This window comes from Cetorhinus maximus, chromosome 10 (genome assembly GCF_964194155.1).
Source record: "Cetorhinus maximus chromosome 10, sCetMax3.hap1.1, whole genome shotgun sequence".
Taxonomy (NCBI): Eukaryota; Metazoa; Chordata; class Chondrichthyes; order Lamniformes; family Cetorhinidae; genus Cetorhinus; species Cetorhinus maximus.
Window position 1 is genome coordinate 30,578,263 of NC_135888.1, and position 17,947 is coordinate 30,596,209.

The 17,947-nt window shown below is 40.2% G+C and overlaps 1 protein-coding gene across 1 annotated transcript in view; it reads left to right on the plus strand.

Annotated features, from left to right (window-relative positions):
* The window catches only part of cacna1ba (calcium channel, voltage-dependent, N type, alpha 1B subunit, a), a 721,116-nt gene that overhangs the window by 622,626 nt on the left and 80,543 nt on the right, over positions 1-17,947 (plus strand). Inside the window, exons 30-34 of the mRNA XM_078550316.1 lie at positions 3,098-3,235; positions 5,076-5,277; positions 6,593-6,757; positions 9,946-10,056; positions 11,404-11,493. Coding sequence (XP_078406442.1) covers positions 3,098-3,235; positions 5,076-5,277; positions 6,593-6,757; positions 9,946-10,056; positions 11,404-11,493 — 706 coding nt within the window. The remainder of the gene's footprint in view (positions 1-3,097; positions 3,236-5,075; positions 5,278-6,592; positions 6,758-9,945; positions 10,057-11,403; positions 11,494-17,947) is intronic.

A 17,947-nucleotide genomic window follows, 5' to 3' on the forward strand; every position in this document is an offset into this window, starting at 1 on the left:
AGTTCTAGCCTTGCCCTGCACCTCTAAACATATATTACTCTCTTTGCTCTTAATCGGAACTGCTCCACCTCTAGTACCAGCCTGCTATTTACATGCTGATAGAAGATTTTTGGGTTCCCTTTTATGTTGACTGCCATTCTATTCTCATATTCCCTCTTTGCCAATCTAATTTTCCTCTTCACCTCTCCTCTCAACCTATTCAATTTGACCTGGTTCTTGAAGCATCCACCTGACATTCAACATACACTCCTTTTTTGTTTCATCATAACCTCTATCTCCCTCATCATCTAAGGAGCCATGTTTTTGGCTGCCTTACCTTTTAGTCTTTATTGGAATGTACCTAGGTTGTACCTAATACATCTCTTACTTAAAGATTGTTCCATTACAGTCTTTCCTGTCAGTCTCTGGTTCCATTTTACCTTGGCTAGATCCCTCCCCATTGCATTGAAATTAGCCCTCTTCCAATTTGGAAGTTCTATATTATGTTGCTCCTTGTTCTTCTCCTTTACTAATCTAAACCTTATGATACAATGATCACACTTACCCAAATGTTCCCCCACAGACACTTGGTCCACTTGGTTCACCTCATTTCCCAGCACCAGATCCAGCAATGCTTTCTTCCTAGTTGGTCTGAGAACGTACTGATCAAAGAAGTTCTCCTGAACACAGTTCAGAAATTCCTCCTCCTCTTTACCCTTTACTCTAATATTTTCCCAATTGTTATTTGGATAATTGAAGTCTCCCAGTAACAGCATTCCATAGCCCTTACACATCTCTGTGATTCCTGCAGATTTGTTCCTCCATCTCTCTGTCACTATTTGGAGTCCTATAGAATACCCCAAGTTGCGTGATCTTACCTTTGTCGCTGCTCAATTCTAACAAAATGGACTCTGTCCTTGCCCCAAAGACAATCCCATCTTTCCAACACTGCAATATCCTTAATTAAAATAATGCCTTCAATCTTTTCACACCGTATGCTCAAGTTTCAAACTTTCTAACTTTTTTCAAAGTAATCAGCCTATGACAGACAAGCTGAAGCAGAAGCCCTGATTTTAACTCCGGGCCAGTTTCGGGTGCAAAGTTAGAAACTCGCCCACTGCTCCGGAAATGAGGAATGCTGTATTTTAATTCCTAGGCCTCATTTAACTCTTTCCTGCTGACTCCTCACCATGTCAGGTGGGAAGCTGCAGAAAATTGCCCAGTGTCCACCAAGACCAGCTAAGTGGCAGGATCCACTGTCAGTTCAGGCCTGAGAGATCTGCAATTGGGGGCTGCGAATCTGTGGCCAGGGAGGCCTAAGCTACTTTTGTGGAGCCTCCAAGAGCAAAAGTCTTGTGCCATCTAATCCCACAAGGAAAGTCCAAAAGATAATGGGCTGGATTTTGCCGTCGGTGAGCAGGGGGCGGGGCCAGTTTGCTGACGCGCAAAATGACGCGGATGATGTCAGGGGGAACTCCCGTCCCGCCCCATTTAAATTTTCAGGAAGGCGGGGGCGCAGCAAAATCAGCTGTGGGCCCGCCGACCTGTCAATGGCCAATTGAGGCCATTGACAGGATCATTAAAACAATTAAAGGACCTGCCTGTCCAACCTTAAGGTTGGTGGGCAGGCCAGGAGCCCCGGTGGCAACTAGAAAAAACGTGAAACCTCATCCACCGGCGGGATGAGGTTTCATGTAAGGTTTAAAAAACTCTAATAAAGTTTTTTGTGAAACTTATTAACATGTCCCATCTTGTGTGACATTGTCACGTGAGGGGGACATGTTAAGGATTTTTTTATTTTTCTATTTTTAATGTTTGAACAAGTGTAAAGGATCTCCCTGAGGCAGCACTTAACCTCAGAGAGATGTGTGCTCTTTCGTGCGCATGCGAATCCTCCCCCGCCTGCACAGGAAGCGCATAGCGCTTCCCGCCGAGCGGGCCTTAATTGGCCCACCCACTTAAATGGCGGCAGGACCCGCTTCTCCGGCGGGGATCAGCTCCCTGCCCGCCAGAGATTGGGTCGGGCCCGCCCACCCGGTAGGCAGAAAATTCTGCCCAATATTTTCTAATTTCCATTTTCAGCCTTGTCTAGCTCTGATCCGATTTCCCTCTAGTTTGACTTGGCTGTAAACTCATTGCAGAGTCCAGCTCAGGCTTCCAAATTAAAATTGCAGTTCTGGTGATCTCAACGTTAAGAACGGTGCCACTTGATATGGGTGTGTGGTCTTGCTGCCTGCTTGGACATTCAGGTTAAAATTGGAACTGGTCAGCTTCCTGTCACTCCAGGGAGATTAAGTACCCTGATCGGTTTTAACTCTTTCACCGTTTGGGTAGAGTTAAGACATCCCAAATGTGATGAAAATCAGGCTGGATTTACACTGGACAAACAATCTTCCACTCTAACCTCCCAGGCAGTGAATGACCCTTCCCGCCAATAACCTACAACTCTCAACTGGTTCAATAGACATCCTATCCAAAGGCATATCACTGGCACCTGTTTGCTTTTGGCTTCAGCTACACCATTAGATAAACCTGTGTAAGGTGTACACTGGCTATCATTGACCTACATACCATCCAATTTATTTACCACTCTTTACATTGGGATAGCCTTCTTTGTGATTTTTGGTATATTGAGACCTCCAGGGAAATATTTCACTGACACCTAGATTGACATTTCATTGTAGCAAAGTGTGCTTTTGTTAGTTTTATTTTGCCAGTGTACCCTAGTCTAACTGTGTTTGATATCTCGGGTAAGAGATCTAGATCAATGGAACTATTTTATCCCATGTGAAAATATATTCAAGAATCAAACTAAGAGCTACACATTAATGGGAACTACATGTTAACCTTCCATTTTGACGAGTCACAATGGACTCGAAACGTTAATTCTTTTTCTATCCCCACAAATGCTGCCAGACCTGCTGAGTGTTTCCAGCACTTTTTCTTTTTTACTTATGCTAATGGGAGCCTTTGTAATATTCTAAAATCTCTAACCCCTCAAATATTTTCCTTAAAACTTCTCTTGAGTCACAGAAAATTAGCCAATAGAAGCACTGATGAGGAACTATCCAAAACAAAAGTATTATTCCTACTGATCCAGTCGCTGTTTATGTTTCAGGGGTCAATATCTAGTTTATGATAATGATGAAATTGAGGCAGAACCCAGGGAATGGAAGAAGTATGATTTCCACTATGATAATGTGCTGTGGGCCTTACTGACACTATTCACAGTGTCGACAGGTGAAGGCTGGCCAACGTAAGTACTAACTATTGTAATCATCGATGTTTATGTAATCCGATTGCTGGGAGTCATTAAAAATATAACTTGGAATTAATTGTTGCAACATTGTAACTTCAGTTGTCAAAATTTAAATGCATTAGACTGAATAAGTTTTAATGACAGGTTGCTGAAAACTCAGTGATTTAAAAAAAAAGCTGCATGACAATGTGGTACAAGGATTAGATTAAGGGAGTCTGATCTGTCCTTTTGGTCAGCAATCACTTTTTAAATCATGCCCAACTTTTAAAATTTGATGGAATGAGTTTTCAATTGCCGCACTCAGGCTTGTCACCTCTGATTATATGTTGGTCACGTCACTTTAAAGTAATTCATTGTAAGTAATACTATATAAATGCACATCTTATTTCAACTGCCTCATTGCTGAAGGTAATACACAAGCAATGCATTATGTCTTATGGGAAAGATGTTGACATTATCTCATTGACTGAAATTTTATCTATTTTGAGCAGATCAAAGTGACTGATACTGTCTCTTTTCTTGGCTGAAACTCTTGGTAGTGTTCTTACTGCTGCTTGGAAGAATCCTGATAAATACAATTGTGTGAAATAATAAATGTAGTATATGTGCAGTGAGATGGTGAACAATGCAGGTTTCAAAAAAATGGCCTGGATACAAAACCCAAAAGCAATGTACTTATTTTTTAAAGTTTTGACACATGAACCTCCACAAAGGCAAAGCAGTACACATTGTGCTCCACTTGGAGTAACAGTTATCAGTATTGGGGGAAGGAGTGTTGGGGTTTTGGGGGTGGGTGTCTTTGCACGGCAATGTAATGGAACCCTGAATATTTTAGGTACCAGATGAATTTTTGATCTGGCTCTGGTGAAAGGTTGAGGCTCATTGTGCTGGAAACCTCTATGTTCAGAGGCGAGAAGCTGTAATGGTGAGGTGATACCAAGCTTGGGTATTAAGCATCTGCACATGGGAGGAGGACAGGAATACTAATGGAGGTGAAGAGTTCTTCTGTGAAAGAATGATGGTCAGTGAATCTCCATGACCGTGACTTTGCAGAGGAGGAGGATCAGCATGCAGGAAGAGTAGAAAGTAAAATGCGGAGGAACACTGAGACCTAGTTTATGAGTAAAATAAAGAGAGGCAGCAGAGGAAGGATGGGGAGAGAAAGGTTGTAGGCTGTTCGAAATATCAGGAAGGATGTTGCCACCTGAGGTGCAACTACATAAGAAGAGTTGAGGGAGGTTCATCATCAGGGGCAATTCCTGGATTTGAAGAGGGACAGAACTCATGGTTACACCTATGGCTCTCATGATATAATGTTAATGCTCCCAAAATTTTGGAGTAAAACTATTTGGGGGTTTTCTCATTCTCCTGCTGTACTGGAAATTCTAGAGATAGGGTCTTTTGTGCAGTTCCTCTGAAGTTATCATGAGGGCTTGAAGAAACCTCAATGGAAATTCTAATTATTTATAGCTATAGAAAATCAGGATATCTTAATCAATATAAGTGATGAGATTTGCGTACAAATGAGTTGTATAATGTTAAAGGGAACAGGTTCACTCTAAAAGCATATATTTATTATGATATTATCATGTTTATTTGCATAATTAGAATTATAAATCCATTAAACAATTCAAAATATAATTTTAATAACCATTGCAGCATGTTAAATTTGGAAACATCCATGACTTGGCATAGAATGTTTATGTTTTTTGTGGACATTCTGAATAACTCAAACTTTGCAGATTTTGAGTTACAGATTTTCTACTTATCAAGTGAAGATTAGTTGTCCACACCAGACTGTAAATTAACCTCAAAGTTTCTGTTCTGTCTTCCTCAGAGTTTTGAAACACTCCGTGGATGCTACAGAAGAGGAACAGGGACCCAGCCCTCGCTACCGCATGGAAATGTCCATCTTTTATGTTGTGTACTTTGTTGTGTTTCCATTTTTCTTTGTGAATATTTTTGTTGCGCTCATTATCATTACATTCCAGGAGCAAGGTGATAAGGTGCTATCTGAATGCAGTCTTGAGAAAAATGAGGTACGCATAATAAAACATTACCAACTTAATTATTTATGACTCCATTTCTAAATTTCCTTGAAGCTGTTTTTTCACCCCTGGGGCTAAAGGTCAGATAAATGGATAGTGATTTCCTTTTCCTGACTAGCTCATCCAAAATGAAATGAAATTAAGATTATTTAATCCAGTCCCCATTAATCACAGGTTCACAATAATATTGTTGACATGTAATGCCCCCCAAACTGGCTATCAGAATATTAGGACAAGATTACCATGGTCTGATTTCTTACTTTTCAATGAGGTGCACCTACTCATAACAGCTATATGATAGTTGAAAATATCTTTTCTATGTTGCTTGTTTTACCTTATCATAAGACCTGTCGTAAGAATTAAGAGCTGGAGCAGGCCAGGCCATTTGGTCATTTGAGCGTGTTCTGTCATTCAACAAGATTATGGCTGATTTTTTTTACCTCAATTCACATTCCCACAATATTCCCCATTTTCAATCAATTACTTTGACAAGTTGCAATATTAAAATTATTCTGAAAGCTCAATGAATGAAAAACACTGAAAGGCTGATCTATTTAGAGCACAGATACTGGAAGGTTTGTATAACAGTGATGAAGCATATAAAGGTACAATTCAAATGCTCAATATGGAACGGAGAGAGAACTGTAAATGATGGAATAGATGATGCTAAGAGTGTTTGGTGGTAGAAAGTATTAATATAGGAGAGAGAGCACACTCTTTAGGCAGTGAATACAGGATGGAGGGACTGAATACAAGATAGCAGCTGACTTTGGGATGGGGAAGGAACTGAAAACTAGAGGCAGAGACAGTGAATAGGGGGCACCCAGATTTTACAGGAGTAAACGGCATATTATAGTGCAGACAGTGCACTGCAACAGAAGAGTCATGAGAGAGTTAGTGCAGGATACAAGAAGCCAGAGAATGAAAATTTGTGATCTTATGAGTGAAATCAGCCAAATTACTCTCAAATGATGGCTACCTGTGAGTTCTCTTCATTTCTTCTCACATTTGTGATGAATTCCGATGTCATGGTTCAACGCAAAGCACTAGGATTGAAGTAGCATATGTGAAAAGAATTGAAGGTAGTGCAAATGTAGTAGGTAGTGATGCACAAATGTTCATTGTTTTCTTATTTCACTGTTAATTGATGTTGCCGTCTCGTTGAAAGTTATTGTCTGAGGATTTATTTGATTTGCATGTTTGAATATTCTGTAACCTTTACCTTGCCCTTCAAATGTTACAAACCAAGAATGGGCCAGTGATGGTGACCTTGTCCGATTCAGACACATTGGCTTTTCTCTTCCAGAGGGCCTGTATTGATTTTGCTATAAGTGCCAAACCGCTAACTCGCTACATGCCACAGAACAAGCAAACTTTTCAGTACAAGATGTGGAGATTTGTGGTCTCCCCTCCTTTTGAATATTTTATAATGGCCATGATTGCAATCAATACCGTAGTACTGATGATGAAGGTAAGGTGCATCTGCCAATATTCTACAAAACTGGAGTAAGTGCTGCACATAAACACAGTTAGTCATTTTACTTCTCCGGTTTTTCTTTTGTGACAAAGTCAAATTCTCCTGTTTTAGAGAACACCAGATTGTCTGTTATGTGGCATTTTATCACAGGGGAGTTGGTGACGTAGTGATAGTGTCACTGGAAGAGTAATCCAGAGCTCAGGCTAATGCCCAGGGGGCACGAGTTCAATTCCCACCACAGCAGCTGGTGGAATTTAAATTCAAGTAATAAAACCTGGAATTGAAAGTTTGGGCGGGATTCTCCCACCCCACCCGCTGTGAGGATCATCCAGTCCTGCTGAATGTCAGTGGGCTTTTGGCTGGACTGCCACATTCCCGCCACAATGGGGCCAGAAAAATCCCGTCCCTACTCTCAGTAATGGTGACCATGAAACTGTCATGGATTGTCATTAAAAACCCATCTGGCTCACTAATGGCCCTTTAGGAAAGGAAATCTGCCATTCCTTGGTCTGCCCTAAATGTGGCTGCAGACCCACAGTAATGAGGTTGACTATTAACTGCCTTCTGAAATGGCCTAGCAAGCCACTCATTTCAAAGGCAATTAGGGATGGGCAACAAATGCTGCCCTTGCTCGAGACACCCCATCCCATAAAGAAATAAAGAAGAAAAATACAATTCAGTTGTCATTGTGAAACTTGGTCTTTTAGTTTCACATACACAAGATCCAGTCTTCTTTCAGCACAAGTTGAAAATGTCTGAAATGATTGGTTACTACACAATTGGACATTTACATGATTGTGAGCTAATACAGTAATACTTTTGACTCTGGGCTACATCAGATCAGTCAATGTTCAATAGAAATAAAAAATGGGGAGAGATATGTAATAGGTGGCTGAATGGATGTTGTCTTTTTTATGCCATCACCTAAAGCTCAAGTGCAAGAGTCATCACTGAGGATCCCACTGACAATTGGAAAAGATCACTTTTTTAATCTGAAAGTTTAGCATTTAGAAGCCACTTGGCTTGTCCACCAGTCTTCTGACCATGTGGTTATCGCACATTTACATGGTTAAAATTTATAACCATATGACCATAGTAAGATTTGGAACTGATTGCAAAACTGTAATCCAATTCAGGAGTACCTATTGCGTCATAAAGTGTGATAAAGAAGTGGTTTATAACCCTCATTTGAACCCCAAAATCAGATTAAAATATTCTATTATGTTTTATAGTGTGTTAAGTTAAATTGGTTGACAGTTTTATTTAATTTTAAGTTGTTTTATGAACAGCACGGCCACTGTTGATAGATCACTTCATACGACTTAAATGTGTTGGTGTTTATATCAAAGAATTACTGATTTGATGGCTTTCATATGTATATTTATTGAGAGGAAATGTGTGGCTTATTGCCAGTGCATTATATGGAAAGTGTAATAAAAGCTCCTATTAGCGTACATAAGACTGTCCTTGAGGAAATTAAAGTTTTAAAAATCAGCTAATTTTCATAATGCTCTCCATGGAACAATCAGTTTAAAAAAAAAACTGAATTGCAAGATAACAGATAAACAAATCATTGACAGCCTAGTCAATCATTGAACAATCGCTAAACTTCCAAAAAAAGATTAGAATATTATCAAACAATTTTTTTTTTTAATCGGCATTTTATTATCTAAGGGATGTCTAAATATGGGGCAGGATTTTATGCGCCGGCAAGCGGGGGCGGGGCCCACTTGCCGACGCATAAAATGATGCGCGGTGACGTCGGGGGGGGAACTCGTGACGTCACCGTCCGCCATTTAAATTTTCAGGTAGGCGGAGGCGCAGCAAAATCAGCTGCGTGCCCGCCGACCTGTCAATGGCCAATTGAGGCCATTGGCAGAGTCAATTAAGTAATTAAAGGACCTGCCCATCCAACCTTAAGGTTGGCGGGCAGGCCAGGAGCCCCGGCGCGAATTAGAAAAAGCATGAAACCTCATCCACGGGCGGGATGAGGTTTCATGTAGGTTTTTTAAAATTTTAATAAAGTTTTTGTAAAAATTATGGACATGTCCCAACTCATGTGACAGTGTCACACGAGGGGGCATGTTAGGGAAATTTTATTTTTCTATTTGTAGCTTTTTGACATTTAGAGCCGATCTCCCTGAGGCTACACTTAGCCTCAGGGAGCTGAGTGCGCTCTTTCGTACGCATGCACGAAAGAGCGCACTCTTGATTTTGGGATTTCCCCTCCCCCGCCTGCACAGGAAGTGCATAGCGCTTCTGTGCAGACATCACGCTGGGTGGGCCTTAATTGGCCCGCCCACGTAAAATGGCGCCGCACCCCCGATCGGGGGCGCTGATAGAAACCACGCCTGTGCACGCCAGTCCTCCAACTTCGCCCCCAACGGGGGGAAAATCCGGCCCACTGAGTTTCTGTCTATCTGGCGCCTGCCTGTCTATATATTTCTGGTCAGTTGACGGCTTTGTTTACAGTGATTAATAATGGCTTCATCTCATACAATAGGGGACAATTATGTTACATAATGGTGCACTGGATAATAATGCACATCCATATTGAGCCACATCACAGAAGAATATGAAGTAATTCTACAGTGTTGTGCTTTTGCATTCAATCAGAAATTGCAGGCCATTTAATTGGTCTGTTTCCTGTATTTTTATGCAGTGTAGGACATTGCTGCAGCCACTCATAAAGTGATAGTATTAGGTTTGTAATATGATGCTACAAACAGGCAGTAAAAGACAGCTGCCACTCATCTTATTCCCGCTGGTGAGTGATGGATTAACATCGCCTGTTGAGAAAACCTTGTGAAAATCTGGATTCCAACAGGGCCAGATAGGAAGCTGTTGCTAGTGCATCACTAGTTGATGCTTGAAATCAGAGAGAAGTTGTCAATGTCATCTTGTATATAATTAGGAATGAATGAAGGAAGTGCTGATGAATGTTTCATGTGGACATTGATGAATAATGAATGCACTTCTGAATTTGATCAATCAACCTGCAACATAAATCAGTTTTCTAAAATCCTCAACACAGCTGTGTTTAAGCGAAACAAATAGACCCTCCTTTCAGGGCAGGAAATTACTTCATTCCCTGTATAGAAAATTGTAACCTTGTTTTTTTCTTTATTGACATTCTCCAAAGGGCTGCTACTGATTCTTGTATTCTTTTACATTTCATGTAGTTCTATAATGCTCCTGATCCCTATGACAGAATGCTGCAGTACCTGAACATATTATTCACTTTTCTGTTCTCCATGGAGTGTGTACTGAAGCTCATTGCATTTGGTATTCTGGTATGTTATATTTCAATTCAACTGACAAACAAGTTGTAATGTAGTTTATAAGTAGAAAAAAATCACAGGGTGTCTCAATGAAAAAAGATCTTGTGAAGATATTGATTCAAATATATTTTATGCAATTAAATAGAGAGAAAAAAAAGATGTTTTCATATAGCCAGTCAAAAGCTGCAGCTCAACAAAGACCTGCACATATATAAGTTCATCAGTAATCAGTGATTGGCTTTGTTGGGATGTGGCTTTAAGCCCCTCTTCAGAATTTGAGCACATGATCTACTCTGATACGATCTGAGCCCTTTTCCTTTGGATAAACTGCCTGTTTGAATGAACCAAAAGATCTCATTATCCTAGTTTAGGAAGAGCAGAAAATGATTCTAGTATATATTCCTTTCTCAACAAACTTCACCAAAATAGTTGCTGCTTCTGGGATCTGCTGTGTACATGATGACTGAGTCATTTGTCCACATAACAATAGCTCTTGCACTTCAAAATCTTTTGATTTATGAAAAACTCTTCAGAATGTTTCCAAAATATGCAATAAAACACTTTAGAAACGCAGTGTAAAACCATTCTATGATTCGGAGAAGATCTTTTTAATCTCTAATCTGCAAAATTCTTGCTGTCTGTTTTATAACTATACATTTTGCCACCGGTGTTAAGCACTGCCTCGCTATTTCTCATAGTTATGTTTCTTTCACTTAATGGTTCATAACTGCTTCCATAAATTGATATAAATATGGGATGCCAAAAAGTGAAGAAAAAATTTATTTAGTTTAAAAATTGTAATGAAAGCAGTATTTTATACCTTGTCATTGCTACTGATTGTGATGTATTGCTAATTCTAAGGGTGTCAAGAGTATACATCCTTCTCTGTGATTGGTACTAGCCCAAATCAGCAATGGTGGATAGACCCAAACTATAGTGACAAAATCCTGTGTTTCAGTCTTCCCAGGGAATCTGGAGATCTAGGTATGTGTCCAAGAATTCATGCAGAAAAATCCACTCAATGGCATCTGGTTAAGATTGAATGTTGACAAAAAGCTGTCTGCCCGAAAGCATTATTGCTTTACAAAAAGTTCCAGGTTGGTCCATTGAACGCTGTGTGAACTTCAGTACTGCAGCAGCTGTGGCCTAAGGCTGCCTCCTGCTGGTGTTGTTGCACCTTGTCCCAAATAGCACTTTGGGTTATTTAACATACTGCACAATCTGTGTTGGAAGTGAAGCTGAAACTACTTCATCTTAACCTAAATTGAGTCACATACACAAGCTGTCATGTGAGCTGGTATAAAGATCAACTTTTATTTCTTAGCAATCTGAGACTGATTTTTCCTTTTTTTTATTTAGAATTACTTCCGCGATGCATGGAATGTGTTTGACTTTGTAACTGTACTGGGAAGTATAACTGATATTTTAGTCACTGAGCTGGTGGTAAGTGTATCTGCCCTAAATCAAGCTGTTGTTGGAAAACCTACAGTCACTCCAAAGATTGGGGTGAAGTGTAATGCTGAACTGAATTCTTGCACTGTCTGCATTTGATTTTCCTTTTGGAACAAGTGATAAAGCACCACATTCACGATTTTGATTCATTTAAATTTACATGAAGAGGATTTGCTGAATTCCATGATTTGTGCTGCAACAGATTTTCCTGAAAAGGGTGCTGGAAATATTGTGAAAGTTGCATCAAATGGGCGCGATTGCAGACTTAGGGCAGAATTTTACATTCGGCGTGCAGGTGCGCGCCCAACACGCCAGAACGTAAAATGACACGCGATATTTCGTTCGGCCGGCACACGCCAAAGTCGCCTGAGCGGTCACCGATAATTGAAAAGCCTATTAAAGCCATTAACAAGGTAATTGAGTTGAATTTTAAGCTGCCTGTCCAACAGGCAGGCAGGCGAAAAGGCCAAGCGGCCTTTACGTTTTTTTAGGAAACCTCATCCACGAGCGGGGAGGTTTCCTAAAGCTAATACTAATTAAATAAAAACTTTCTTTTAAAATAAAAACATGTCCCATCTCATGTGACACAGTCACATGAGATGGGACATGTTTCATTACATTTTTATTGTCTTTAGTTATTTTTTTAAATAGTGCTTCAATCTCCCTGAGGCCATCGGTGCTTCAGGGAGATTGAAGTGCTCTTTCGCGCGCATGTGTGAATTGTGCACCAGGCGCTACCACTCGCGATCCATGCAGAGTGGGCTTTAATTGGCCCGCCCACGTGAAGTAGCAGTGTGGAGCCAATCACGGGTAGCGTTCCGCTCTGCAACCGCTCCCGCCAAGCCCACCCAGCGGCTGGAAAATCCTGGCCTTACTTTCCAGGGCTTGCTTGACCTTGAATCCACTAAAGATCAAAAAACAGTGCAGCTAATAGTTGGGCTGCCATGGTTTGGAAATCAAATGAGAAGAATGTGACGTGGCTTTCTCCTGGCTCACTGTCTTTCCAACCTCAACTTCCTTCGCACAACCTCCATTCCGCACCCCATCCAACTCCTGCCTTTTTTCCTAATTAAGGAACATAGAGAAGAACTGTACAAATCCATTGTGTTGAAGTCAGCACTCTTGCCTACTCCAGTCTCTGAAGGCAACAGATTGGGAAGAATTGAAATTAATCAAGTAAAACATCCTTTCACTTCTGGGAACTGGGATTGGATTCAGCCAGCCAGATCATGGCAGATGGAAGTCTCATTTATTCTCTTTGCTGAGGATTATTATACAAGATCGGGCAGTAGTTTCAATCTGGGATCTAATTCAAGGGGACCCACAGCACAAAATCACCCACCATTTGGCTTTAGGTGACACACATTCTGCAGTCTTCCTTGGAAACTAGGACAGAATGGAAGTGGTGTAATGGGATTCTCCAAAGTGGTTGGTTTTGTCCTGCTCATTGGAACAATGAAAATGGTCTTAGTGCTGTTTTGGGTCAATAGAAAGTAACACACTGGACCAACCTTAAATGGGTTTAGCGCCGCCCATGTTCTAATCCACAACATGGCTTTCCTTCACCCCAAAGAAAAACTGACACCAGGAAAGACGCCAGAAATTATTGTTGGTGGTATTAGAGATCAGGAGCTTAGTATGGCCTTCCTACTATTTTAACTGCGGTATTTACCTGCTGATTATAAGTGGGCTGATACCTTTGTTAAAATAAAGTGGAGAAGAATTTTAGAGAATCACATTTGATGTTCATCCAATAATATTTAAAACAAAAATTTCTGTCTTCACACTTTTCACGGTTTCAATATCAGCCCTTGTTTTAAGGGAGAGATCAGTTCTTGCAGCATGCCTGAGGTGAATTACAGTTTCTCAATAAGAGCAGTGAACCCAGTATGTTGTTGCTATTGTTAAGTAAATAATGTGATAAGTGATAAAGCACCACATTCACCATTTTGTTTCATTTAAATTTACATGGAGAGGATTTGTTGAATTCCATGATTTGCACTGCAACAGATTTTCTTTATACGGAATTACGACTTTTTAAAAATAGCTTTCCACAACTATGGCTTAAATTAAAAGTGCTTTGAAAGAGAAATTATGTTTGCAGTACTGCCAATATAATGTACTTGTCACATGTAAATCTTCGATCTTGTTGGAGATAACCTTAGCTTTCACGTTAATGCAGTTTTATAATGAGCGGTTCCTGGGTATAGACTCACCAGAGAGCTGTTTTAGCTGGCATCAGCCACAAAGTTTTGTCAGTGTGTTTCTACAAACAGGTCAATATTCATCAACATTATTTCTTTTGGCCCTTGGACACGAACTGGGAGTGGTCCAGAAACACCAGCCAAGTTCTGATGTGCACTCAGCTAGTCGTGAATTTTAAAGTCTCTGGAATATTTTTCAGTGTAGGGCAACAGTGATGACAATCTAAGATTAATTTAAGCTCCAAAGTGATAAAATGAGCGGGGGAATAGCAAGTCCACCTTGGTAGGTGAGCTATGAGAGATGACTGGCATCTTTCACCTGTATTTATCCTGTGATCTGGCTTGCTGACCTCAAATGCTGTACATTTGAGTTGATCGGCCTGTGACATTAAATCACTAACTTTTTTTTAAATGGTGGTCATAACCACATCATTTTTTGTATTCAGCAAGAAAAAAATGTGTTGACCCTTTGAAGTTATTTTATCGTTAACAAGATCCAATAAAAATATGTAAGGGTTACTTTGCAGAAGTTGATTTCACAACTAATTTGATTCCTGTACCTGTTGGACTTAAGAAGTTGAGAGGGGCTCCAAACCTGGGAGGGCCAAGCTGCATTGAGAACATTAAAACTATGATTTCTCCCACAAGGTGACAATGGTGAATGTTATATTTCACCTAGTGACCTGGTGGAGTATTTCACAATACAAGTATTCTCTCTAGGAAGGGATACGAGGGGCAGAATATTTCGCTCGTTGGGAGGGCATGTGCCCGAGCTGAACGAGCGGAAAATGACACACGATGACATCGGGCGAGCATCCTGACTCTCGCGCGATATTTTGGGCGGCGGGCGCGCGTGGGAGTCGGCAGCTTGCCTGCCGACAATTAAGCGGCCTATTAAGGCCATTAGAGTCATAATTAAAATTAATTTTTTTCTGCCCAATAGGCAGGCGAATCAGCCAGGCAGCCTTTGGGTTTTTTTTTGAAACCTCATCCACGGACGGGATAAGGTTTCGATCAGTGATTTAAGAAAAAAATTTCCAACCAATTTCTAACATGTCTCTGCTCGTGTGACAGAGCCTTTAAAATTTTAATTTTTTTTATTTTTTAATCTTCAGCCCCCTGAGGCAGCTCTGTGCCTCAGGGAGCTTTTACTGTGCACACCTCTGCGTTCACCCTCCTCCCTCCCCCCACCCCCCCACATCCCACCAGTGCTGAGCGCTGTGGCGCGTGTTTTACATTAATTGGCCAGCCAGCGTGAAGTTGCGGTTGGAGTCTGATCGGCGGCGATAGCCCGTTTCGTGGCCGCTCCCGCTCGCCCCCACCGAATCCGCCCGACGCCTGGAAAATCCTGGCCTAGAGAGTCAGTCCCCCTTACCATGACACACATTCATGCATTGTTCAGCAACCAGCTAGATACTAGCCTGAATGTCTGCCTGAGCTGTCCACGGGGGATTAGGGGACTGAAAAGAGATGAATAGGAAAAATAAAAAGTAAGAACTTACAAGAAAAAATAAGCCAAAATTGCCGGAAGTATGTATGGTTAATCAACACCTGATAGAGATAGGTGCTTTACATTTCGGTCAGAAGTTGTCACTTTCAGGTGTTGAGTTACCTGCCAATTTTTACAAACTTTTCTCCTTTTGGTGCTGATTTTCACTATCGGTGCATTTTCTTTGCTTAAGCAAATCAAATTTTAAAATATTCATATTCAAGCATTTTGATTTTAAATGTAAACACTTTTCACTCACAAAACATTACGTGGAATTAAATTGAACTTTCCTGGAAAAAAAAATGTTTTTTGGAATTTCTGCAGAATGTGCAAGATATTCAGACATGCACCAGGTGACAAATCTGGCTGACGTGTATGTGATTAAACTATTAAATAGTTCCTCATTAGATGCATTAAAATGACACTTCAGCTAGAATCATTTCTGATTAATTATTATAATCCTGTCCAAATATAGCTTATATTGTTTATTCTTTAATTCAACTTAAAGAACAATGCATTTGTATTCATGCAATTGCAATTTTTATTTGTTTCGGTATATTTATTTAGGAGTGACAATTTTAGATTACTTCGAATAATCATACATTACTGGCAGTTAGTGGGAGCAGATTAAAATGTAGTTATCTTCTTTTACTCTCCTTTAAATTTACAGCTACTTCAGCTAAGGGATACTTTGAACATTATCTTTGAACTAAAAAATTCCCTCCCTGTTTTGAAGCTACTGACTGGAGCTGGGGTGTAGTTCCTTGGCATTGGTAGGCCTGCAAGACCAAATCCAATTTGCTATTATTCATGTTTGACCCTGGGCAGTGATCATTAGTATGCTAAGTGAATGTGGCAGCATTGCCATCTAGGCTGATACTGTTGTCACCTGATGGTTATTACACATGCATTTCCAGTTGAGGTTTTTGGATAACACTGCCCCATGGAACTCGTTCTTCAGGTGGGTTTCCACCCACGCTGCCCCCCCTCCTTCCTATATTCACTAAATATAGAATTGTAATGATTTGAGCTTATCACAAGGTAAATTTTATGGGGCTTATTTCTGGAGAAGTACCTTGCTTGGCAGGAAAGCAGATTGAAGAATCGAGCTCAGAGCTTAGAGTGTCCAATTTGCCAGTGTTCAACTGATCACCGGTAAACCAGAAGGCATGGCAAATTGGGCATGGCACCTCATTGCCCGATCTCTGATCTGCAGTGCCATTGAATGAGACTTTGCATCAGTAATAGAGCACTGCAAAATGTACTCTTCAATAGTTGTAAAGCAAAATATATTCCACAAAAGATTACCACATTATACTAAAGATTATTTACTTAAAACTGGCCTCCAATGCAGTAAAATAAAATGCTGTAACTACCTGGATAAGAAATAAGTATGAGGAACCTAGTACTTTAGTAAAAATTATTGATGTGCTTGTAACTGCTGTAAATTGTTAAAAGCCGATGGCAACATGGGACTTGTAAACCTTTTGAGTGACATGTCACATGATTATTCGACTATAAAATTGCTATTCAACTTCTGAGGTCACCACTAGTTGAATAAAAAATTGTTGCTCCTTATTTTTGTATTGATTTTCTTCCTGGTAAATCTGCAATGAGCCCACATTCTGATTTACCACAAGATTGTCCTTTTTAGCATCACTGTGAAGGTCATGATTTCTAATACTGATTTGCTGGATTGTAATATAATTCAAGTGATGTTTTCTTTATAAAAAGAAAAAAAAATCTGAGTTTGATTTTGCTCATCTGATTTCTCATTTCCTCTTGTTTTTGTTCCTTATTTTCTCCAACGGTCTGCTGAATCACGCCATCCAATCAACACACAATATGAAAACCCATGTATCCGTCTGTATGTTGTGCACCTGCTGCTCCCTCCCAAAAAAAAAACAAAACCTTTCTTTGCATACTGCCAACATCAATCATCCATGAACAACATCAACACGTAGCAATGGGTTGGTTTCATCAATTTAAGAAATCTTTTGATTGGAATTGGGTTTGCTTTTTAATTTGCTTTATTTTTGTTACTCAGTGCATGCGAAGATACAAAAGTGAAGCTTGTTCATTTTGTCCCGCTCTCCTGTGTCCTGACATGCAGGAAGTGTATGGTACCCACTTTAGCAGCTTACCCTGGCCAAACCTGTTTCCCTTTTCCTGACCTAGCAATGGATTTTGGAGTAAACAACCTTGGTATTCCGCAGCGCAGGCTTTGAAGTGCTATCTGAAACATCATGGTTGAATTTTATTAATTGTTTCAGCGTAAAACAAAGGAGGAAGCGAATAAAAAGGGAACAGATAGAGGAAAGGCACTGGGAAAGGAATAAGTCGGAAAATAGAATAAGTGAGTCGTTCTCCTGCTTTATAACTATAGACTTTCTCACTAATAATAACAAATAGTCCTCCCTTAGTGTACTTACTTACTCAGAATTAGGATTAACTTTTTGCTTTTTTTGCATTAATTTTAAATAAATTGCTTTCTTTTAAGAAGTAATCAGTTGCAATGATTTCATTGATGGGATTGGGTTGGAGGAGTCAGTGTGTGAGAGGTGGGTTAGTGGAGAGTCACACATTAAACCCAGGGAAATTCAATAATTGTTTTGCTTCATTTGTTCACTTTTTAATTCAGCGCTCTCACACACTCATACTTCCCAGATAGTTCCCCCAATGGTATTTATCCACACTGGCTACTGAAAGCAAATTGCTCCGAAACATTAGGAAAACGCAAAAGGGGAAAAAAAATTGC